General features: G+C 42.0%; 1 protein-coding gene across 7 annotated transcripts in view; it reads right to left on the reverse strand.

Moving 5' to 3' along the window:
- KCNMA1 (potassium calcium-activated channel subfamily M alpha 1) overlaps nucleotides 1-27,047 on the reverse strand; it is a 332,984-nt gene that overhangs the window by 216,404 nt on the left and 89,533 nt on the right. For all 7 annotated transcript variants that reach the window (XM_069980872.1, XM_069980871.1, XM_069980873.1 and 4 more), the window contains exon 2: nucleotides 13,596-13,766. In XM_069980872.1, coding sequence (XP_069836973.1) covers nucleotides 13,596-13,766 — 171 coding nt within the window. The remainder of the gene's footprint in view (nucleotides 1-13,595; nucleotides 13,767-27,047) is intronic.

A 27,047-nucleotide genomic window follows, 5' to 3' on the forward strand; every position in this document is an offset into this window, starting at 1 on the left:
TAGGCAGATGTGGAAAAAATGCTGCTGCAAAGTAAGGGTCCTATTAAACTAAGCAATTTTTTATTTTCTCCAATTAACAATTGCAAATGAGAGCTTTTGGAAAAGAACCTGAAATCATTCACCATAAGGCTATGTTCATACATGGTATTTCCATCATCTTTTGATCAGTCTTTTTTCAAAACCAGGAGTGGAACTGAAAGGGCAGAATTATTTGCACAGTTTCTGCTTTTTCATTCCACTCCTGGTTTTGGTTGAAAAAAGACTGACCACAAGACTGACGGAAATACTATGTGTGAATAAAGCCTCATAGACGGAATGATAATTGTTTATGTTCGCAATACTGTAGTAAACGGACAATCATAATTACGAAGGAACGATTTGTACATACACCGAAAGATTTGCAAACGATTAACAAGATTAACAAAGATGCGATTAACAACATACTAATGAATTTTTGTTATTAGTTTGATCGATTAAATTTGAACGATTTAACCATTTTTCACATGATTATTTTTCAGTGCCCTATCAGGCAAGCATCTAACTGGCTTTACATTCGTCAGCAGGACAACGACCCCAAACATCCGATCAAGGTCATTAAAAACTATCTTCAATGTAAAGAAGAACAAGTGATCATAGGGTCATAGGGTCTGTCTAGGATTACATAGGAGACAGAGGAATATGAGTAGCGACATCCACAAAAGATCTGATGTTAGTTCACCAAGATAATGGAACAACCTCCCTGCTGAATTCCTTTAAAAACTGTGTACAAGTTACCTAAAAGACATGGGCTGTAAAAGTTCTCTCTCGCTGGATTGTTTGTGCAGCCCTTTAAATTCATCTAAGCAGGGCAATGTACAGCCAATAGTGATCATTTAAAAAGCTTTGTCTTCTGATAGCTATTTGCCACTGGTCACCTGTGGGCCTGTGTCTAGGGCTGCAGTGTTGGGGAGGGGGGTCAGCACTTCAGTGAGTAAAAAAAAAATGGTTAATCCATTGCTACAAAAACATGGCCACTTTCCCTCCTCTCTTGCCTCCAGATTGGGTGGGATTTCAAACTCCGTTCCATTAAAGTAAATGGAGCTTAATTGCAAACAGCACCTGAACTGGAGACAAGGGGGGGGGGGGGAGCGGCCATGTTTTTGTAGTGCTGTATAACCCCTTTAAATATTTTTGATGTAGCTGCTGCTGCCGCCATGTTGTGGCCTGGAGTATCAAAATCTATTTCCGAATCCACATGAATCATGACTGCTGCGATGATGACATTCATGGGGAATCTACAACACAACTTGCATGTGGGGCATGTTTTTTTGCTGCATATTTTTGTTAGACGTGCATGGAAAAATTCGGACACTTGTGGAGTCAATCTACTGGGATGTACTCAGTCCAAATGCCTGGGGCATTGCTGTAAATATGGCCTTGCTTAGAAACGTTCTTTTTTCTAAATTATCGGCCCATGTAAGGGCCCTATTCCACCGGACGATTATCGTTTGCATAATCGTTAACGATTAACGATCTCAAACGACCGCTATTGCAAAAGACCTGAAAAGGTTCAGTCATTTCCATGGAACGATAATCGTTACTTATGATTGTAATTGCGATCGTTTTGTCTTCGCTATTTATTCGCTATTGCGTTCGTACCTATTGTGAACGACCGAATGATGTCTTATTCAATGCGAACGATTTGCGAACGAGCAACGATAAAAATAGGTCCAGGTCTTATAAAGCGATCAACGATTTCTCGTTCGGTCGTTAATCGTTAACTGCATTTCAACCAAACGATTATCGTTTAGATTCGAATGATTTAACGATAATCTGAACGATAATCGTCCGGTGAAATAGGGCCCTAAAACACCTTTACTCCTTATTTGTTGCCTTATATTCACGTTGGATATTACTAATTGATAAAAATATACTATGAACACGTCTATGTTTGAAAGAATTCATTTTCACAGATTTATTAAGCAACCTGATACACTGTAATAAATCTGGCGCATTTAAAGTCTGCCCGTCCAAGTCTGCGCGGTCTGAGGCTTTAACCACACGTTTAGTATTTTTTTTTATGTCCTTTAATTCCTCCCGCTATCAACCCGTACAATCCGCAAAAAAATACAGATTGTATTACAGATATGTAGTGCATCCGTATTTCCGTAGATCTGTTTTTTTAGAAGTACAACCTTTAAGGCTATGTTCACACTACGTAAAATAACGGCCGTTGTTTTCACCGGCCGGACTTTTGCGACCAAAACTACGGCCGTAGAATTACAATCGTACAGGCTAGTCGTGAAACTACGGCCGTTTCTTTAATTTTGATTCTTAGCATGTTTATAAACGGGATGAAACAGGTCATTTACTTTAAATACAGCGCCCAGCCCGAGAAACCACTCAGAAATTTTTTTTAGATCAAAATCAAGTTTAATTTGTTCTGTTGTTGCAGTATTACCGGCCGGAAATAATTGACATGTTCATTTTTCACGGGCCCGTATAAACAACGGCCGTTATCTCATACGTAGTGTGAATTCAACGGCCGTAGTTACATTGCATTGCAGTCTTTATAGGGAACCTCAAAACAACAGCCGTAGTTTTGCGGCACGGACAACAGGCATTGTTTTATGTAGTGTGAACATAGCCTAAATCTACTGTGACTAATACTTACTTTTTTGTAGAAATACTGATGCCAAAAAGGGTACAATCCGTAAAAAATATCGCATCACATTGATTTCTATGAAAGAATCCACAAAAACAATCTGGGTCCGCACTAGGACTTCCTTTTTCCTCTGGATTGGTTTGCGTCCTTGCAATCTATTGATCGTGTGAATAGCCCAATAGACATTACGGAAGTATGGAAATAAGCATCCATAGGGACACGTTAATAAGGCCTAAGGCTACATTCACACATCCATAGTGCAGCCCCCGGCCGCGGACGGCGCTACGAATGTGCATCTGTAGTGCTTTGTTCTTCACAGAGCACTGCACTGCCACTTTATTAGCATAGCGATTCAAAGCCGCAAATTGCGGTCCGCGTTACAGCATCTCCTTTTTTTTTTTTTTTGCGGCAGGCACAGATCATGGCCCCGTACACACATACGGATGTGTAAACTGGGCCATTGAATAATGAATGTAGCCTTAGAATTAGACAGCATATATGGGTCTCATCATACTGGACATAGTTAACTACAGTTCTCATAGTACAATGCAGCTCATGGGGTATTAGCTTTAAGAATGTATATCTGCATTTTACTTGGTGTAGTGTTATTCTCCCATTTTCTAACATTCTGAATACAAAACAAAGATATGAATATGGTTCCAAAATTGCCACACATACTGGCAAATCCTAGGGCCTTGTAGTATTATGGCAGGTTGTCCTTGCTGCCATACTTCTTCCTAGCTGGTGAGAGAATGAAGCCTGTTCTCTTTAATATTTGATATTGTGTTGCGGTTAGAAGCTTTCCCTGGCTGGGAGTAAACAAACAAGCAGAGCCTTAGCCTAAGCCAGTCTCACATATCATTAGATTTACAATGGAAAATAGCGCTGGGATGGTTACAATGCAGCAGCAGTATCACCAATGAGTCAGTGAGAAGAGGAGGCAGAGGAGGAAGAACTGGGCGAGGATAGAAACATATACACAGCATGAGAAAACAATGAGGAAAGAAAAGATTCAGTCCATTCCTGCTTGAGTCAAGTGGGCAAGGAGAGAATCATTAAGACATCTGGGTGGCAGATTAAAATATTGCTGCTTATGAATAATAAAGAGGCTCCCTCTATATCAGCACCCTGTCACTTTTAAGTTCAGCCAATTTAGATCCATTTACAAATGAAGCGGGAATAGAAGCCATCTCAGCATTCATTACTGGGCCATGAGGCTAGGCTATGGCTGCTTATCTGACTCATGCTTTCCTAGTGTCCGGACACCTCTAACAAGCCAAAGCGGGCTTAATCCTTCAGATATTCCTAATGATGAAAACAGAATATAGCCATAAGACTATTTGTGTGCCTATAGTTCTCTTACACATCTGCTTATTCTGTCCACACTTGAGGAGCCGCAAATGTGGACAGAATGTGACCCATTTATTTCTATGGCCCCATACACACATTTGTACATGTTAGGGAATTGTGTTGGGGCTGTAAACCGTGCTACAAAAATAAACGGAAAAAAAAAAACAGCAAGCCATTTTGCGGCTTGTAGTTGTGTCACAAATCACCTATCTTGAAAGGAGGGGTCCGCCCCATTGCAGCCAGGTTGCGGACAGTTGCACATCCAGACCCGCAGCTACAGACGGGGCAACGGATATGTAAGATTAGAGTGGTAAACATTACAGTAATCTATTATTCACCATGTACAGTGGTACCTCGGTTCTCAAACTTAATTGATTCCGGAAGGCAGTTTGAGAACCGAGCAGTGTCTTCCCATAGGAAATAATGTAAATGTGATTAATTGGTTCCAGCAGCCACCAATAATTACCTACAATACTCATTTATTACATTGAAAAGTGCCCAGTTTTATCCCTACAGTACAGTGCAGAACAGCACTATACTATACAGTACATCATATACAAGAAATGTTCAACAAAACCAGCAATTATAGTACAGTAGTCACTAACTCCTCACTCATCCTTTACTGTATAGAGCCCCCCCCCATCCCAACACTGTAATGTATGGGAGATGGTGGTACACTGACTGTACTACTACTGCACTGTATATGCACTCCAGCAGCCTTATACAGTACTGTACTGTATGTGAAGCCTCACCAGTGCTAAATTTACCAGGTACAACCCACCATCCACGCTCGCAAAAACGTTCAGATACCAAGAACTTCAAGCCTGAGTGCCGGAAAAGTGTTTGAAAACCGAGCAAGAGTTTGAGAACCAAAGCAAACTTTCCTTGAAAATACAGCTTGAATTCCAAGCACTTTGAGAACCGAGGTACCACTGTACAATATATTTGGTCAGAAGTAAAATAGAAAAGGAAGTTTGCAAGAAGAATATCTCTATATATATATGGAAATTTTCTGTACAATATGATTTGTTTATCAGTAACTTTTTGTGGCAAAAGGTGGAGGGGGTTGATGGGGCAAAGAGGTGCAGAGAGCGCTGCTTTTTGTTGTATTCATAATCGATCTTATTATTCAGAGAATATTGTATGGGTTGGTTCAGCAAAGAAAAAATCAGGTGGCAGAAAGTGCCAGATATCTGTAATTTACTTCTATTAAAAGACTCAAGTCTTCCAGTACTTCAGTTATTGTATGCCCTGCAGGAAGTGGTATATTCTTTCCAGTCTTGAAGACAGGAGAGGTTTTCTATAGATATTTGCTACTTCTCTGGATAGTTCCTGTCACAGAAAGAGAGCACTGTGTCAGAATAGAATACACCACTTCCTGCAGGACATACTGCAGCTGAACTACCCCTTTAACATGATGGAGAGGGCTTCAGGCAGTGGCGTAGCTACCAGGTCGCCGCTGCGACCCGGGCCGCCACGAGGGGGGCCCCCTTGCCACCGTACTGCGCCCCTCCCCCGTTAATAACTCTTGTGACCGCAAGCATTGTTTTGCTTGCAGTCAGAAGAGCGGGCTCGTCCGGGACCCCCGGCTAATGCGCGGCTGCCGGGGGTGTCCCGTCCTATCCCCGGCAGCGGCGCGCATCAGTGAACTCCCTGTGCCGCCTGGGGCCCTGACTTCCGGCACAGGAAGCGCACGTAAGAGACGCTTCCTGATCCGGAAGTCCCAACCCCAGCGTACAGGGAGTTCACTGATGCGCGGCGCTGCCGGGGATAGGACGGGACACCCCCGGGAGCCGCGCATTAGCCGGGGACCAGACAGAGCCTGAAGAAGGAGAGGATCGCCGGGGGAGAGGGTTGTTAGGTGAGTTTGAGTGTTTTGTTTTGTTGTTTTAAGGGGGGCATCTATAAGGGATGGGGGAAGAGGGGGGGGGCATCTATAAGGAGGGAGAGAGGGGGCCATCTATAAGGGGATGGGGAAGAGGGGGGCATCTATACGGGATGGGGGAAGAGGGGGGCATCTATAACGGATGGGGGAAGAGGGGGGGGCATCTATAAGGAGGGGGAGAGGGGGCCATCTATAAGGGGATGGGGAAGAGGGGGGCATCTATAAGGGATGGGGGAAGAGGGGGGCATATATAAGGGATGGGGGAAGAAGGGGGCATCTGTAAGGGTTGGGGGAAGGGGGGGCCATCTATAATGGGGGAGAGAGGGGGCCATCTATAAGGAAGGGGGGAGAGGGGGGCCATCTATAAGGGGAGGGGGGAGAGGGGGCCATCTATAAGGGGAGGGAGGAGAGGGGGCCATCTATAAGGGAGGGGGGAGAAGAGGGGGCCAGGGCTAACCACTAAATGAAGGGTGTAAAGGGGCCATTACAGATGTGCAGTTAGTATAGAGATGGGGATGATGCCAGTGTGAGGAGCCTAATATGTTTGTCTGGCAGATTCGGTAGATTTGTGGCTCTAAGAAGTTCTCATAACAGCCCAGGGCAGATGGAGAAGAAGAAAATGAAAGGGGAAGAACTCTGATCAGAGAAGACGTCCCCTGTGAGTCAACTGATATAACTGGTATGCAATTTATATAGTGTATACAACCTGAGTACAGCTGCGTCCACCTCTATATGACTGTATGAGGTGATAATGATCTGTGTACAGTGGATCTTATTCAGTAGCAGCGGTGGTGTTAGTCAGTATGTGGTGGCATTAGTCAGTATGTGGCGGTGTTTGTCGGTATGTGGCGGTGTTAGTCAGTATGTGGTGGTATTAGTCAGTATGTGGTGGTAATACTTGTTACTTGTTATCCGGTACTGTGTTTTATTGGTCTTAATATACTGGATTTGGTCAGTAACAATATGGTGGTGATGGTAGTGGTTGTGGTGTGGCGGTAATATTTCCCCCTTGTATATTGGTATTATTGGCAATATTGGTCTCAGTATACAGGATTTGGACATTAATAGTATGGCGGTAATATATATGGTGATAATATTTTTTCTTTCTATATGCTGGTGCTATTGGTAATATCGGTCTTGCGGTACATATCTATCTATCTATATATACACACATACACCTACCAGTAGCATCACTTGGCTGTGAAAGGGAGGGGGGGGCCCAAGTTGACCTCTCGCACCAGGGCCCAGGAGACATTAGCTACGCCCCTGGCCGCTGCACTGGGGATTTAGTACCCAAGAAGGAGCCAAAGGCACATCATGCACATAGGGCAACAACAGTATAATAAATGGTATGTGCAGATTTTGGGGAGGGGTAACTTCTTACGGATTTTAGGTGCCAATTTTGCAATAAAATCTAATGAAAACCTGCTGCATCAACATACCTCAGTATCACAATGATGCGACCCCCACCCAACAGTGTTACGCATTTAGCCATGAGCATCATCATTTATATAGTGTCTTGCATCATATACTTCCAGAAATGCAACTGAACCCTTGTGTATCTATATAGGATTATTGCTATTAACAACATATTTCTCACACCATTAATTTTATAATAATCTGCAATGCAGACCTCCTTTGTGCCCGGTCTAGTAAAGTGAATCATCCACCATAAATCCAAACTATGAATGTCAGCATATAAAAAAAAGTGGACAGAATAAAAGTGGTGCATCATGCCCATTTGGGTCAATAGTTTCATAAATGTGTTCAGCATCTCATGAACAGTCAGCAGACATTTATTGCAAAGACTTCAGAATGACGGATCCACACGCAAGGCCTTCCAAGGACGTCTGTTGTTGTTCGGTATTGAACTGATCTCTCTATAGACCGAGTGTCCTTCCTAGAAGATCTCTGCAATACTCTGCAGCTTTCCGCATCCCAGAATTAGTCAGGTTATTCCCTCTCGCTGCGCTTTGCTTGGCTGTAATTGGTGTGCTTATTATGTCTAAAGCTCTGTTGACATTTAGAAGTAAAGGGCTTCATTCTGTGTGTTGCAAGCTTTGTGAATAAAAGCAGGCATGGGGTGGCAGAGCAGAGTGCCAGGCGCCAGCAGGGATCCGGATTTCACTGAAAAGCAGGTTGTTGTGTACTGAGCTGCGGGGGCCCCCAAACTGCTTTTGAAGCAAGAGAACCCCTTTCAAATCCCAGGTCCCCTCTCCTCCTGTGTCAGACTAATTGTTAAAGCCTTGCTCTTTCACAACTGAACAGAGGGCTTTTATGGCCCTGAAAGAGATCTATATAACATCTATCAATTTATTTCTAAATCTCTGCCTCTAATGTCTCTACGCACTGCAACTGCAACACAAAAAGTGGCGACACGGCACATTATATTACGATATAAATGAGAAAATTACTAATATTATAGTATTGCCTATTATACCATATTACATGCCTTTATGTCAATTTATTATTACTATACATGCCTTCCAGCCCACTCTTATTCATCTCTCTGTGGAAAGACACAGAAAACAAATGTGGTTCCACAATGGCAAATCTATGCATTGACTGAATGCCATCTACCTTTTCGAGAGCAAACAGGTCTTTAAAGAAAACCATTTGGTTTTAATGAGTAATTATAAGCACTCAGGGTGTGCTCGCACATGTTGGAGTTTCATTGCTTTCACACAATGAAGGACGGCTGGACGGCAATTAAATGATTCATTACTGCAATGAAGTGATGCAGTAAAGCAACGAGAAGATGCAGCGCTGCAATGACATGATCAATTACTGCAATTAAATGATTCATTCACACTGCATTCTGTTACTGCATGTGTGAACATAGCCTGAAGTACTTACAGACTATAAACGTCTGGTTGGTCCACAATTAAAGGCCCTATTAAAGGAGCAAGCGAGTGCCTGTCAGGTCAGCGCTCGCTTGCTCCTTATTCCCTGCTCGCTGTTGGTGCCATTACATGCACATTTATACTATGGAATCGGTGCAGAGATTCACTCAGCGAATCCCGCTTGCTATATCTTTCAATGGGAGACCTCGCTCGCCTCCGCTCTCCGCACCTCTCCGCATAAGAAATTGATATGTAGAGTGAACGAGCCTGTTAGGGTAAATCTTGGAATAAAGTCTCCTCACATATACATGGGCTTTGTCTAATTGGGAAAGTTAGGTGGCAGCTGGCCAGAGTATCCTAACAGCGAGAGTGGATGAGCAGGGGGGGAGGCGGACGCGGTAAGGCTGCCTCAGTGCCTAGGACCAAGATGTAAATAAGGCCCATGAATATTAACATAAGAATGCTGGATCCATGTGCATTCTCTCTAGATCAAGGGGTGTCAAACTCAAATACACAGTGGGCCAAAATTAAAAAATTGGACAAAGTCGCTGGCCAACCTTGATAATTATTAGGCTGGGTTCACACTATGTATATTTGAGGCTGTATTTGGTCCTCATGTCAGGTCCTCATAGCAACCAAAACCAGGAGTGGATTGAAAACACAGAAAGGCTCTGTCCACACAATGTTGAAATTGAGTGGATGGCCGCCATATAACGGTAAATAACTGCCATTATTTCAATATAACAGCCGTTGTTCTAAAATAACAGCAAATATTTGCCATTAAATGACGGCCATCCACTCAATTACAACATTATGTGAACAGAGCCTTTCTGTGTTTTCAATCCACTCCTTGTTTTGGTTGCTATACAGCCTCAAACATACAGCCTCAAATATACGTAGTGTGAACATAGCCTTAAAGCTCGAATGCCGCGGTGCTGGCACTGTCAAAGGTGTACATCTTCAAGCCCAGTGCCATAAATGACATGACATGATAAATTGTTATGACATGATTAAAACCCAAACCCATATAATAGCCAATCCCCCCAAAATTGCTCCACATATTAGCCAGCCAGCCCTTCCAATAGTGCCCAAATAGTAGCCAGCCCCCCATGTTTCCCATATAGTAGACAGCTCTACCCAATAGTCTCATATAGTAGCCAGCCCTCCCTGTAGTCTCATATAGTAGCCAGCCCTCCCAAACAGTCTCTTATATAGTAGCCAGCCCCCCAGTAGTCTCATATAGAAGTCAGCCCTCCCCAACAATCTCATATAGTAGTCAGCCCTCCCCCATAGTCTCATATAGTAGTAAGCCCTCCCCAACAATCTCATATAGTAGTCAGCCCTCCCCAATTGTTTCATATAGTAGTAAGCCCTCCCCAACAATCTCATATAGTAGTCAGCCCTCCCCAATAGTTTCATGTAGTAGTCAGCCCTCCCCATAGTCTCTTATATAGTAGTCAGCCCTTCCCAATAGCCTCATATAGTATCCAGCCCTCCCCCATATTCTCTTATATAGTAGCCATGCCAAGCGGGCCAAAAATAGTGGCACCACGGGCCAGATTTGGTTTGCAAAGGTAATTTTATGGCAATTTAGTGCAAACTTCAGTTTTGCTATGATAATATGCTCTGGTGAATATTACAATGGGTGGGGGCATAATGTAGTATACATAATTGGGTGTTAATGCCTCTTTACACTCAATACCAATACTTTTCCTGGAATGTATAAAAGCCTCTATAACCACAAAAAAAAGACAATTTATTCTCATTTTCTTGAATTTTCACTTGATATGACCATAACTGAGGAATTGTATTGAAAAACGGATGCATTTCTGGCATTAAATTATCTGGTACGTAATGTAGGGAATGTTCCTTATGGGTAGGTTCACACGTAACTGATCCGCAGCAGATTTAACTCTGCACGTTCGCGGTGAAATCCACTGTGAGTCCCTTAACTGTAATTCTGAATAGGAATTTTTTATCCCGCTGCGAGTATGTAAACGCCGGCCCCCTTAACCCGCACCGGCCCTGTGTATACATTACCGGTCCATGCTCCGGCTTGCCAATCAGTGGGTGCAGCTGATCAGTTACGTGTGAACCCACCTTTAAGGCAAACAAATCACTGATCTCAGGGAGACCAACCAAAGAAGACACTGTTGGCTGCTGGTTAATGCACTCGATACAGTAAAATCGTAATTGCATTGCCCCCTGGGAAACATCAATATGGAAAAAGGTCCACAGAGCCTCAGTTACGAGTCTCAAAACACAGTACTAACCAGATATCCCTCTAGGGAAGGACCTGGTAAAGGGATAGCTCCTGTGGAGAGACCACCAAAACACCATATTAAGTGGCCCCTTCAGTCAATATCTAACCCAATTAAAAGTCTGACGATACAACCAAGAAAATACCAAAGCCAGGTATCCACAGACAGCTGTTTTGTAGTGTTGCCCCTCATCTGTGTTTAGCAGGATTCTGGCTAGGTGGAAGCAATGCCTAGTAGACCTATATGGCAAACAGATCACTGATCTCAGAGAGACCAGCCAAAGAAGACACTGTCGGATGCTGGTGTAACCAGCAGCTGATAATGCCTTCTTTGGCTTCTACAATATACATAGAAGTCCCTTAAAATAATTCACCGTGTACGTCCTTACGGATATGGGTGGCTTAATCTCTCCCAAGGTCTTTCCACATAATAGCCGGCAGTGCAGCGCGCTGTACCCGGCTCTCTACGTTCTATAGCCCACCCCTGCTCTGTGTATATTTGGTATGCTTTGTACTCTGTTATCGGTTTTTCTGTACTTTGAAAACTCTTTAATAAAACCCTTTTTGAATTTGAAAAAAAAATAAAATAAATAAATAAATAATTCACCGTGAGGAGACACAATTTCCAGTACTATGAAATAGCTTGTTTATGGGACTTGGCAACTTACACGTGACATGAAGCAAGTTTCACAGACCATAAATAAGAAAAAAATTGTTTCAAATGGAATTTCCATGCTCTATGATTATTTTATTACGTATAGAAATATTTGGCATATGTAGAACATACTACATAAAGCCGCTTATACCCTTTATGATGAGACTGTATTGTGTGTTGTTTCTCCATTCTAAAGGAGCATGAACTATGACTAATATATAAGGATGAAAACAAACGGTGATTGCAAGAAAAGATATTAAACCTAATCCTATGAATTCTTCTCCCATTACTAATTGACAAGAGTTGTAACATTCCTTCATGCTCCAGAGTGGGCATGGATAGCCTGATCTGCTTGGCTTGGACAACCATCATGGCTTCTGCATGTGGCATACAGATCCTGTGCCAATGTCTGCCATGAAAGAGTGTCACAGGGCAATGTTTGGATCATTTAGTATTAGTTCTTCTGCACAACTAGTCTTATTTGAGGGATAGACACCATATTCAACACCATCAACTACAGACTCCATTTAAGGCCAGTTTCACACGTACGTGAATCACAGCGATTTTGCGGCAGAACTCGCAGCGTGAAACTCGCTGCGATTCTGGTATGTGTGAACTGGACTAAAGGCCCTATTCCACCAACAGATCTGACGACAGATTATCTGCCAAAGATTTGAAGCCAAACCCAGGAACAGACTATAAACAGAGAACAGGTCATAAAGGAAAGACTGGATTTCTCCTCTTTTCAAATCCACTCCTGGGTTTGGCTTCAAACCTTTGGCAGATAATCTGCGTCAGATCTGTTGGTGGAATAGGGCCTAAAACGTAAGCTAAAACGTAAAATAACAGATTTCATTGAGAACTCAAAATGATGGACGTCATATTGAAAACAATAAACGGACAGTAAAAAACAATGTTGGAACATAGCCACAAAGATTCTCCTCTATCCATGAGCATGTGCTGAGCTGACAGAACAGCCTCCCTGTCTGATACCTCTTTCTTTGAGGTAAAACAGAGATCTGCATAGAGAATATCCCGTAGCTCCGGAGGACTGCAGGCGGCCACTGAAATCAATGGATTCCCCTTGATTTCAATGAGCACTGTTTAATGTGTTATTTTCTCTGCAGTGGTACTTCAGAAAAAAGACAAACACTTGTGCAGGGGGTTCTCCTGCCGATAACAGCTAGTACAGAGAATCTAAGAAGGAGACGTCCGAAGTGGCCAATCACTTGTAATGAGAACGTCTAGAAATGAAACATTTCTCTACAGTGTAGCACGTCTACAATGATTGTATGATTCACAATGAAAGGGCTTCTGTACTTACAGTCATTGATGACATATGCCTAGGATTTACTATAGAAAGTGCTATTCATTTTATCAAGGTACTGTGCTGGTATTGAGGTTCAATACCATTTATTTCAATAGGGATGAGCTGCAATACCAGACACAGTGGTCAAACCTGCCCAGATCCCCAAAGTCAATAAAAATCAAAAATAGCCAAAGGAAGAGAGCTAAATGGGATGCCTAGGAAGCTTCATACAGTGACTTTTTTTTTATATATGGTCACGTGTAATACATATTTATACAGTATATTAAAGAAAGTCCAAGTCCATGTACAAACAAAATAAATATGAACTAACAATTAGCAGCAGGAGATGTAAACTTCACATAAACCTCAATGACACAACAGCCAAAGAAAAAGAAAGTCTTCTTCATGGCTTACGGCAGCCTACATAAACCTTCAATGTGTCTCATTCATGCTGGAACAAGCTGCATGTCCTCTGAGGTGGTGCCAGATCCACAAGGGACGCCACCAAACCACAGCGGTTACAACGCTGTAACGTCAAAGTCTCTGTGTGTTTATTCCAGGGTTACACGTATTTTCATACTGAAAGATAATTTGTTAACGTCTGCACATTTCCCGAATGAGCACATTGTAAGTAAATATCAGCACTTACCAGCACACGACCTGTTAGCGTCTGAGCTGAAATCATCACCCCAGCCCAGTCCTTCACAGATGTCATCCAGCCCACCTCTGCTGCAACCACAACCTCTTCTTTTTCATCGGTCGGCTTGTACTCCCCATCAGTTCCTTGGGTACTGACTGTGTTTGCAACTTTTTGTGCCTCCTGTAAGAAAGAATATAAATTAATTCCAGAACCTTAACAACAAGTACCAAAACAGATCATGTGGAAAGATGGAGGACATTTCCAAGTGTATATGAGTATATGGATGACCAAAGCTCTTAAAGAAAAATAGGTAAACTGCAGCAAATGTTAGATTTACGAGATAACAATATGCAGCAGATTTTTTATTTTATTTACTAGCACGTTTTTGTTACACTCTCACGTGTATACATTACATGGGCATCATGCACAAGCACCTATTCATTGGATGTCTCACCAATAAATATCATTCTTTATATAAATCATAAAAATGAACAGTTTGTATTCTGTAAAAAAAATTATCCAGTTAACAGTTACATTTACTAACACAGTATGACACCACCTAGTATGCACTGTGCACTCTGCCCAACGAGCTGGGCACTGGTGAACACTAGTGATAAGCAAACTTGCCGAACGATCAGGTTTCTTCAAACCTTAAAGTGTCACTGTCGTTATAACTTTAAAAATCTTAATCAACGGTAGATGTGATAGAAAGCAAGTTTGCAACACACATTTTTTTTTAGTTATTATGGAAAACGCGGCACTTCCTGTTTTCTGACTCTTTTTTTTTTCTCAAGAAACAGGAAACAGTCAGAAACAGGAAGTCAGTCAGTCAGAAACAGGGTGTATCCCAGGCCATCTGAGCGCTCACAGAGAAGGCAGCCATGTGACTAATGGACACATTGAGCCGTGACTCTCTGTACTGGCCGGAATTCCTGTGTTTAGTCTGTTTTTTTTTATCCAGCACAAATCAGAAAATCTGCTTTCAGGAGACTGGACCTAGATTTCTGGTAAGTTTAGCTTTGTTTTACAGCATGATAACAACAAAAAATTTATAAATGTATATTGCAAACTGATGATTTAGATTTTGAAAGTTATAACAACAGGTACACTTTAACGCTCGGCATCAGACTCTTGCTGTTTGGAGAAGTTGTATGCAGCCCTAGGGAATCCTGTAAAATATAGATACAGCCATAAGCCAAACTGGTGCATGGAGGGTGATAGTCCCACCCCCAGTCCCGCCCCCAGTGCACCAAATCCCCTAATTTACATATTGAAAAAAGTGAAGAGTTAGCAAAAATAGCACACAGGATAAAGGTAAGAAAACTACCTTCACTCTCAGAAGGTTAACAGAAGGTTAAAGTCTTCCATTTAAGTGGACACTGTCATTGCGCATAAATGATTACTCCTTTTTTCACTCATATACAGTAGATACTGGGTGAAAATTGGAACATTTAGTCCATGTGTAAAAATATCATTTGCACAACAACAAAAAAAATCTTTTGAAATGAAGAAATTTCATTAAAGTACATATTCCAGTGGTTTATCAATATAAATGTCACTCAGTGGCACTCAATGAAACGCATTTACATACATTCACTTGTATGTATGATACGTTTAGTCATATGATGACTTTTGTCATCTAGTGTATATTGGTGTGTGAAAAAGAGCATAGAGTGGTGCCACCGTTGGTGCTATGAGGAACTTATATTGATAAACCACTGGATTATGTACTTTATATAAATCTCTTTCAAAGCAAAAGAATCTTTTTTAGTGTGAAAATGATATTTTTACACATTGAAAAAAAAATTTGATATGACAAGAGAGACATCAAGAGTATTGATTGGTTGGGGTCTAAGTGTTCATATCGGGACCGAACAAGAGAATGAGCCAGGAGAAGTACATAAGCCGTTCACTTCTGGCTCTGTGTCACCTGACCTAGACAGAGTTCCATGCTAAGTTTATGGGGCTTTCTATGTCTCAGACAGGGCAAAGAGAGAAGTGTGCAGAGGTGTGGTAGATTCCCTGCTGATTTTAATAATCTGTTAGGGTTTCTCTGACATATTAAGGGGGAGATTTATCAAACATGGTGTAAAGTAAAACTGGCTCAGTTGCCCCTAGCAACCAATCAGATTCCACTTTTCATTCCTCACAGAAAATGAAAGGTGGAATCTGATTGGTTGCTAGGGGCAACTGAGCCAGCTTCATTTTACACCATATAAATGATAAATCTCCCCCTGAGGCTGCGTTTACACGTAACGGATCCGCAGCAGGTTTCTTGCTGCAGATTCCTGCCCTGTACACCCTATGGGCAGACAAACTCGCAGGAGGATGGGCATCCCGCTGTCAGTATGTCCACAGCCTGCCCCGTTAACCCCCCGGCCGCTGGAGCGTATACTTCACCTGGTCCCCACCCCGGCTTGCTTCGGGGCTCTCGGTGTCTTCACGTCCCGCTCAGCCAATCAGTGCGCTGCAGCGGGGCAGTACACGCTCCGGTGGCCAGGGGGTTAACGGGGCGGGCTGTGGACATACTCACTGTGGGATGTCCATCCTGCTGCGAGTTTGTCTGCCCATAGGGTGTACAGAGCAGGGATCCGCAGCGAGAAACCCTCTGCGGATCTGTTACGTGTGAACGCAGCCTTAAAGTTTTTTTTTTTAAATCACAGGTACCCTTTAAGGGTCCATTTACACAGAAAGATTATCTGACAGATTATCTGCCAAAGATTTGAAGCCAAAGCCAGGAACAGACTATAAACAGAGATCGGGTCACACAGGAAAGCCTGAGATATCTTCTCTTTTCAAATACATTCCTGGCTTTGGCTTCAAATCTTTGGCAGATTTTCCCTAAATATGCCCAATATAATATATCCATAGCCAAGATGTCTAAAACAGACAAGACATAAAAAATCTGATACAAGGTGCGCACAAAACATCAGGGTTTTTTTTAACCAATTTGGACAGAATTATAGCAGATTTAGCATAGTAAATCTCCCCGGTATTATAAATGCATACTACACTTAATTTTCATGCGAACAAACTTTGCTTCTGTAAACTATCACATAAAAAAAACATCTGAGAGTGAAGCATAGGTTGTTCCATTGGCGAGTGCTTTCCCTTTATTGGGACACCAATTTATACAGCTAAGTGAGCCTGCAGGGCTTGCAATGAATGAGATTCCTAAGAGCCCGGTGGTTCTCTATCATTACATCCCTCACGTCCACATGAAGGTTAGAAAAGCTCCATGATTAGCTAGGGCCTAATTTTCCACATCTCATTTCTCTGCAATCCAGGCACACATCAATGATAAATGAATAAAGCAGATGGGATTTTCATGCAAAGAATCAAGCGCTTTGCAGCAACAGCCTTTCATATAATTCCTCCTCCTTATAAATCAATGGAGGATAGAAATCTAAGAATGCTAATGCGGACTATAGAGAACAGTAACAAGGGCATTCAAAGCAGTGATGTCACAGACTATGGAACCAACGCTCCCCATTGATAATTATTCTCGGTAGGTAATTTTGATTATGCGATTCAAGGATTTCTATTGAAAAATGTGAGGAAAAAATGCAAACACACATTTACACTTTTTTAAAGCATTTTTAAAACCTATGGACTATGGGAGAAAAAACACCACAAATTAGACAAAGAAAACTAGAGCTAAGGCAGGAAGAGCGTTAGCACAACTGCCTCCAACATAAAAGCATTGTAGGTATGGGGGTTTTAGATTTTCCTATCCTCTTCCAGCTCGCATTTGGACATTTTTTCACAACAAAAGCGCCATGTGTCATCCAAGGTGTTCTCCCAACGTATTTCCAAAAAAACCCATGTGGAAAACATTACGCGGAGCGACGGCAGCTTATCGTTGCCAGGCTGATCGTTTGTGTTTCAGCCTGTTGAGAGACAACGATCAGCCGACATCGTATCGGCCAAATACTGCCAATAATCGCTTTGTGTAATAGGGTCCTTATAGTGTCCTTAAATGCATCACTGTATGAGACAGCAAAGAAATAGCATAAATAGTGTTATATTTATCAAAGTGTACATGGTGAACAAACCATTTATCAAAACTCTCTAGATTTTGTCCTTTACATCATTTTTTTATTTTTTTGCACAAAAACGAATGGCGCTGTTTGCAAACAATGGGGGAGATTTATCAAACATGGTGTAAAGTGAAACTGGCTCAGTTGCCCCTAGCAACCAATCAGATTCCACCTTTCATTCCTCACAGAAAATGAAAAGTAGAATCTGATTGGTTGCTAGGGGCAACTCAGCCAGTTTCACTTTACACCATGTCAGCGCGCTCAGAGGGATGACCGACAGGCAGAGAGGCCAGTAACGGACCTCTCTGCCTATCAATCATCCCCTCGGAGCACGCTGACAGGCAGAGCGCGGTGACTAGACACGGGTGGGGAGCCGCCAAGATGACTACCTTCCTGCCTGTGCACCCGGGTGATTAAACAGCTTTTTCGGTTATACAGCTCCGGCTGCAGCCGTGGACGGTACGTGCCGTGGGTTGCTCAGAAGCTGTATACAGTGGTTAAGGGAACCATATTAGCTCAATTGGTTCCCTTTAAGCTCCACTCACTTCAACAGAACAGAGTTACAAAACCTGCACCCAACCTGGAGACAAGGGAGGTGCTGTCTCTGAAAGAAAGTGGACATGTTTTTTTAGTGCTGGATAACCCCTTTAAATAATGTTTCTCCTGTCGATAATGCAGTATCGGCCAAAGGAACACGTTAAACATCAGCCGCTGTTTGACACTGCAAACAATGGCCTTGCCAAACAATGGCCGCTGTTTTACAGAGCTACTTTGGATATCACATGGGTTATCGGACCAAAGATTTCCAAGTGGCACTTCCGGTGTCACACTGAGACCCACAAATGTCCGCAGCCTTGACACGACAAGTGCAAGTAATCCATGTTGTATCAATGTCTTGAAACGGTCACAGCCAGTGTCACTTGTGAGACATTGCCCATAGGGCCCATGCATTGAAAGTTTTCATGTACCTCTAGCCTAAGTGTGGCTTTAAAATTAGTAAACAACCATGTAGCCATGTTTTCCTGGACTCCATAGCTCTGCATCCGACTTTTTCAGCCACCAATATTCCAACTAAATGACTGTGCTCGAGTTGTGCTCATCTTTAATGCTCATATATTACAGACCCTAAAGATACACTAAGTGTTAGGCGTTTGTACTTGCAAATCACAAACCACAGAACGGCACGCAATGTAATTCAGCTGCTTCTAAGGCCAGCAGTATATTGTCATTTATTAAAAGAGGCATGAACTCCAGGCTGGGGACATTATATTACCGCTTTAGAAAGCACTGGTACAGCCTAATCTGGAGGACGCTGTTCGTACAAAGAATGCCCTGGAGTCGAAAGACGTACAGATCCAAGCAACTACACTAATAAAGGGCATAGATCATCTAAGTCATACGGAAAGATTTCAAGTATTTAGAAATACAGTACATAAATGCATCAATGGACCATACAGGAAACACAGCGAAAAGCGGTTCTATGCAAAATCCTGTTAAAATCCATCTATGACATGCCAAACAGCCTAGGTGACTGCAGCCTTAGACAACTACAATAACGGTATGGATAGCGTTACTGCTTATACAGCTATGCAGCCATGTAAGCCATTTGGGGCGTTTTTTTCCCAGCTGGCAGTTTCCCTTTAAAAATAAATGTACCAAACTTGAGCTGCAGCAGGCTGGTATTACACTAGACACAGAGTATGCCCCTAATGTATCTCATTATTCCTTTAGTTGCCAACAAACAACAAATCCCCTATGACTAGACATGATAATGTGGAAAAACGGCCATTCACTATACAGGGACACACTGTTCTCCATCAACTTACTGCTACTATGGTGTAAACAATGGAAATACAGTAAGTCATTTATAACCACGGAAGCATAGATGCACAGCATATAGCACATGGTTCAATAGATAATCTAACTACCTCTGTGTACTCTTTTTTGTACCATTACCCTATTTGATGCTCTACAGGAGAGGAGAAACCTGCAGCCCACCAGCTGGTGCTAAACTACAATTCCCATCTGCCTGAGCAGCTAAACAGCACTCAAGAGTGTAACCGGTCACATACATTCAAATTCTAACACACTAAGGCTGGCAAGGGTGCATGTCTGCATATATGTCTGTAAAGTCCTCTCCTTGCATATGATAGCAACTCTTAGTGGTTGTCCAGGTTTCAGTGGTACTGATATGCCAAATGCAGAAATTATGACTATTTAACATAGTATATATTTGTGTAAGGGGTTGTTAACAAAAAAAATCTTTCTAATCAACTGGTGCCAGAGATTTGTAATTTACTTCCATTAAAAATCTCCAGTCTTTCAGTACATATCAGCTACTGTATGTCCTGCAGGAAATTGTATATTCTTTCTAGTCTGACACGGAGCTCTCTGCTGCCACCTCTGTCCTTGTCAGGAACCGTCCAGAGTAGAAGTAAATCCCCATAGAAAACCTCTCCTGTTCTGGACAGTTCCTGACGTGGACAGAGATGGCAGCAGAGAGCACTGTGTCAGACTGGAAAGAATACACCACTTTCTACAGGACATACAGCAGCTGATAAGAACTGGGAGACTGTAGAGACTGTAGATTTTTTTTTAAATAGAAATAAATTATAAATCTCTGAATTTTTTGTGTGAACTATGCTTTTAATAGATTACTACAGTGCAGATGTTAGCTAACCTAGACCTTTTAGTTACTGCAATGGATCTCTGTCCTACATTGGTTTATTTTGGGTCACTTCTAGGAAAACGGGAGAAGTCCCTTCTAGGTAGTATTCGAGTTACAGCAGAGCTGAGCAGTAGGTTTTGCCATCTCAGCCCTGAGTACAGATTGTTTAGTGCTGTGAGTGACCTCTCATATAACATTGAGTCTTCTGAAGGACACAATGTTGTCCTTCTCTGCCTCTGTATTTAGGCCATGCAGGGGACACTGACATTTTACCATTTTCTTGCAGTATACTATGCAGTAATTCTTATAATCACAGTGAATTTACATTTGTATTAAATATGAAAAGACAAAAGAACCCATCAAAGATGAAAATCCCGAGACAGACGCATTTCAAGACCACTACCAAAGCAGTGAGGTTTCTGCCTTCTGTATCTGTATGTACAAAGAACTTACTGTGACTTTGTATATCATGTATACTATTACGTTTATATTCTATATACAGTATATATTCGTAACCAATAATGTGGTGTTATACGGTATGTGCCTTGAATGTTTAGGTTTAGTTTGATTATATTTTAATGCATCTGTTTCAATGCAATAAAAGATCTGCTATATTCTGACAATATGACGTGTCATATTACTGAGTTCCTGTGATTTCATGATAAAACACAAGAACAATGGTAACCAAACAGCCCGATGAATTACATTTATCCATCTTTTCTTTAAGGGGTAGTCTCCACCTGGTCCATATGACATATGCACTTAATATGCAATAAACGTCTAATAGACATGGGTTCATGTCTGCAAAGATTGGGGGTCCCCTATCTATATTGATGGTAAACTGTATAAAATAGCCCATTTAAATGTTTCTAGTTTCCCAGCCCCCTCAGAGCATTGCCAGATGGACCGTTCCATAAATCCACTACTTCTCAATAAAGTGCAGCTAGTCCCTACTCACTAATAATAACATACGGTGAGCCGATCCTAATCTTGTCCACTATTACTGGGGCAATAAATATCGATACACAGTATAAACGCTGTCACTACTCACACAGCAACTCCAAATCAATAAAACCCAGAGGAAATCCTAACCCCGACGGTTTATTTTATAGCATCATTTACAGACCACTTCCCTTTATATAATGGCAGAAAACGTACAAGAACAAATCACTGTTTTGTTACATTTTACAGCTATGTTCACACATAGTATTTTGATCAGTATTTTTTCAACCAAAACCACAAAAACTGTGCAAATCTTTCCATTATAATGTTTCTCTGTCACTTCCACTACTGATTTTGACTACAAATACTGACAAAAATGCTATGTGTAAACCTTGCCTAATTCAGTGCGTACATTGCATATACCATATAAAGCATATACCAACAGAAAAGTGTTTGGAAAGAGTCAGTGGGTGCACACTGGGAATGCATAGTCCTCAACGGCCAATAGACATATAGGAGAAGGAAAGATATAAGACCATTTATATGGGAAAAAGCAAAGTCCTTAGGCCCCTTGAGACAAGGAGCAGTACCATTAGGGAGGATGGTGCTGCAATGACATCAAAGGATTACTGTGCTCCACAAAATGTAGACTGTGGACCAGGAAAGGTGACTAGTCACTACATAATACAATGAATGTAATAGAAATGTGTAGAGTACAACACATAGATCACAGATCTCATAAAGCTACAAAAAAAAATAAAAAATACATTACGATTTATAAGAATGACTGTTGGGGTCCCCTAAAGCAAGGTTGCTGGTTACTATGTATCGTGTGCTGTTACGGCATACACAAACTGATAAAATGTAATGTTTATTACTGAAAACACTTTATTTCATCTTAGGAACTGTCCATCTACTTTATACATCACTGTCTCACTGCAATGTTCCAATCTATTTCCATGAACGGGTGAACTGCCTGGTAATCATGAGGACAGATAAAATGTTGAGACAGAAAATAGACAGCCAACTTCTTACCTGTTTATTATCAGTAAATACAGTTGCTGCTCTGTCTGCAAATATTTTATACATTGCTTAAAGTGCTGTAAGGAGAAAAAAAAAAAAAAGCATACTCCCCTGCCCTGATACCTCATTGCTGCTGCTCTGATTGTTGCTTCCCAACTCCTGTGCCATGTTGTCCCTACAGAAAGTGGGGTCAGCCAGTCACTGCCTACAGAGATTACCCACATTAATGGGGATAGCTGAGAGCAGTGGGAGCTGTTGGATCAGGGCAGGTGAGTATGGCTTTGCTTTTGTTTTGTGTATTTTACACATTTACCTCTAGCGAAAAGCCGTTTCTATGGGATTAGTTATACCAGTGAACGCTATCTATATATAACACGTATTGCTTTCTGCACTTAAGCATATCCTGCATCTAACATGCAGAGAAGTTTCACGCTTTACACATTGCACTTCTCAGCCCTGGTGGATTTTCCAGATCAGAGAGCAGACTGTGATCTTTTCTATTCGGTAATGTAACCTTTAACATTCTATGACATTAGCAGAATCGGGTACCCAGCGTGTCACTGTATTATTACTAGATCTACATACAAATACTTTATGGCATTTTGTTCTATTTTCAATACCTACACACTTCATTCTGTATAAATGTGTCAGCTAGATTCTAGAGTCATATCTCCTTTAATTCCATCATCATGATGTGCGTGCTCATGGCCTCCTGAAGCTGTGAACATGCATTTTATCAGTGTGTTGTCATGACAGAATATCATGTGAGAGTTCACACCTATGCCAGGAGTCCTGTTAAAAGACTCTGTGATAAATTCTGCAAAATAGGGTGAAAAAAAGTGCAGGTTTTTTTGTGTAAGATAAAAACCAAATGGATTGCATTGTAAACAATAGGGTCTGCCAATAGGGACTGTTGGTGTCCATTAGGAAACATGAATGCCAGGCAGATCTAAGCCTAGCTTATAGCAGAACCACGTGTAGAAGGCTGTACGTGGCCCCCTGTGGATTCATACTATGGACTGTATATTCTGCTGTATAGTGCTCCGTCAGGTGCCATATAACAGAAATATTCTAATATATTGTATTGGAAATTCTCTAACTGTATTTGACAGGGGTTGTGTAAGATAAAATAAAAAGGTCTGCCTTATTTTTCCAGATACTGTGCCAACCATGTACATACACTGAATTCAAATGGATTCCAGCATTAGAAACATGGCCACTTTCTTGCAGAGACAGCACAACTCATCTCCATTGAAGTGAATGGAGCTTAATTCCAAACCACACCTGAACTGGAGACAAGAGTCGTGTTGCTTCTGAAAGAAAGTGGCCAAGTTTTTCTAACACTGGATAACCCCTTTAAAGAGTTACATGTCATAAGGACATTTCAAAGCATATAGGTTCCATAGAGTGTGAAGAGTGGGGATTAAAGTGTGATAATGTGTGCCTCTCCAAGCTATATCTAAAGATCGTTGGGGTCTCAGCAATCTGTGCGACATGGGTTATCCAGGCTTCAAAAAACATGGCGCTTTCTTCTAGAAACAGCACGGCTCTTGTCTCCAGTTCAGGTGTAGTTTGCAATTAAGCAACATTTACTTTAATGGAATTGAGTTGCAAAACCAAGTGTAAAGTGGAGACAAGAGTGGAAGAAAGAGTCCATGGTTTTCTATGCCTGGATAACCCCTTTATGCTAGGCTCCAACTTTGGGAACATAGCGGGGGAAGGTTGCGATCCTGATTATTATTAGGATTTCCTAAGCTCCTGATGCGCAACAATACGTATACTGATTCTAACTGATTTTCAGTCTGACACAGTGCTCTCTGCTGACATCTTAGGCTGAGACAGGAACTCTCCAGAGTATCAGAGGCTTTCTATGAGAATGCCCATAGAAAACCTCTCCTGCTTAGGACAGTTCCTGTCTCTGCCAGAGATGTCAGCAGAGAGCACTGAAAGAAAAACAACATTTCCTGCAGGACATACAGCAGCTAATAAGTATGGGAAGACTAAAGATTTTTTTTAATAGAAGTAAATTACAAATCTATATAACTTTCAGACATGAGTTGATTTGAAAGAATTTTTTTTTTTGCTGGAGTACCCCTTTAAACCATAAAATATCTATAACAAATTTTCCACCTGAAAGCCTACTTAAGATTACGGAAATATGTGGCTACAACAATGCCATTGCTAGTCAGGCAGGAAGAAGTGACAATTTCCAATAAAAAGCAACTTGTGATGGTTACATTCATAAAATTTTATCACCACGCTTAAGATGAGTGGTTTCAAAAAGATGCTACAAGTATACACACAGAAACCACAGTCATTTGGCAATTGCCACGTAATGTCCTAAGGCCTTCCACTTAAAGGTGTACAACACTGTAGGGGAAATTATGCCAACAGAATCAAACAAGAAAAAAAAAAAGTAAATGCTAGTTCATACATAGTAAAAGTTATCAGAACACCGCTACCATGTCCTCAATTATGCAAATTATGATTAGAGAGATAATATGGTCTCCTTTCCTTTTCTTATCACTAGTCTAGGATGGTATATGAGAAAGTACAACATGGGAGTCCAAGAACTGCTCTCTCAACCTTCTGCCTAACACTGATGCCAGTGAGCTACAGTGTTCTCCACTGACGCACAATGGTTAACAATTAATAAAAGAACAATACTAGCAGATGACTCCGTATAATGAATGTGCATACAAATGCACTGCCGAATCACAATACACAAATCAGTAGGACTTAATTTTTACATTTAAGGTTAAAAGGTTGGGGGGGGGGGGGTATATTGACAGGGTGCTATATTTTATCAAAGAGAGTCATCAAGGTTAATTTTGCATTAATTCTTCTAGTCAAACTGGATCTGTCATCACAAATGTGATGTGTTTAAAACAACAAATATACATTTGTCTAGATGAGTGCACATTAAACAGAGAAAGGAAATACCAACCAGTAAAAGTTGGCACTAAAACAATGGTGGATAACAGAAACAAATAGGATTATGTACTTTATTTACAATGTACACTATAAACCAAATCACCATCTATGAATAATTCTTTGAAAAACCACTGTGTCTTACGCAGGTCAAACAAGATACGCTTAATGAGGAACCCAAGCTTCATCCCTCTGGTCTCTCTAGATTACAAGTGGTGCCAACTAAATACCAGTCTACATCTAGAGTGGGAAGAGTCAAATGTGTCTACGGCAGCAGTCTGTATGACTAAAGGCCCTATTACACCCAACAATTATCATCCGTACTTGGCCAATTACAATTGTTTGGTATAATAGGTCATCATGTTAAATGACCACAATCAGCCACAATCATGCACAATGTCAGCTGACCGTGGTGTTTCAACACGTTGAAACACAATGACCAGTCCACCGATGGTATGCTGCTCGTCGCTTTGTGTAATAGGACCAGCGGCAGCAAACCACTGCTGAATTAAGCCCCCAGGGGTCGTCTACAGGAGAAAACGAGCGCTCTCAGCTGCCTGGGTGATCGCTGATCGTCCGGGTAGCCCATAGGATACAGCAGCGTCTGCTGCCGATGCCGATGATTTATAATGGATTCCAGTGTTTCCTTTCCTTAAAAGTTTCTTTGATGGGAAGAATAGCGATGCATACTATTTTTCCTGACTAATATGGTGGGAATACAGAGGAGGCCTATGTGGGTTGATGAAACACAGCCTAGAAATTTATTACACGGACAATGCTCGCTGTTAATGAGAACTGATCACATAGATCGGCATACGTTTACAAAGCCTATTACAAGGCTTGAGTCTTGGGCAGGGAGGCCCCAGGGAATAATCACTGGATTGTCTGTGTCGCCCCTTACTGCCATCACTTATCAGCCACACAGACTCACTTTTCACAGGGAGATTTACGGCTGATGAACAATGGGGCTGATTTGTCCAGTTCCCTGTTGGTTTAGTGTTCCAACATATTTACTAAAGGTGTGCGACACAATTTTTCCAAAAACCAGACAAACCTGTAATTTTTATCCATAAAACTGCCAAGTGGGCGTGTCCATTAAAACCCGCCACAACTGACAGATTTATTAAGCAAACTATAATTTTTTGATGGGATTTCTATTCTTAAAAAATCTCTAGTGTGGTGGGATTATCGGGATTAAATTTTGTCCTGTCAAAAACCTTTCAGATTTACAAAGGAAGTGCACCACAAAAAAACTGACACTAACGACAGCATAACGGCTTAAGGGGGCCTTCACACATACCGGATCTGCATCGTATTTCACGCTGTGAGTTTGCAGCAAAATCCGCTGCGGATCCTGGTATAGTGAAGGCCTATGGGGTCACATACCCACAGAGGAATTTTCATTCCGCTGCAGATATGTGACCCGACCCCTTCAACCCCTGGCCGCCTGCAGCCTCGGCCCAAAGCATACATTACCTGCTCAGCACCACGGCTGTGTGAAGCTCCCAGCTCCCCTCGCTCAACAGCCAATCAGTGCACGGCACTGAGGGGCGAGGGGAGCTTCTCACAGCTGTGGCACCAGGGGCAGCCCTGGTGCATACATCACCTGCTCCAGGCTCCTGCTTGCTTCGAAGCCTCCCGGCATCTCCCGGCAGTCAGCCAGTCATTGCGCTGCGGCGGGGCAGCGCACTGATTGTCTGACCGCCGGGAGATGCTGGGAGGCCCCAGAGCAAGCAGGAGCCTTTAGCAGGTGGTGTATGCGCCGGGCCAGGGCTGCGTGCGACGGGAGTTAAAGGGGCCGGGTTACATATCCACAGCAGAATGAAAATTACGCTGCGAATATATGTAACCCATAGA

This window comes from Dendropsophus ebraccatus, chromosome 8 (assembly GCF_027789765.1).
Source record: "Dendropsophus ebraccatus isolate aDenEbr1 chromosome 8, aDenEbr1.pat, whole genome shotgun sequence".
Classification (NCBI taxonomy): Eukaryota; Metazoa; Chordata; class Amphibia; order Anura; family Hylidae; genus Dendropsophus; species Dendropsophus ebraccatus.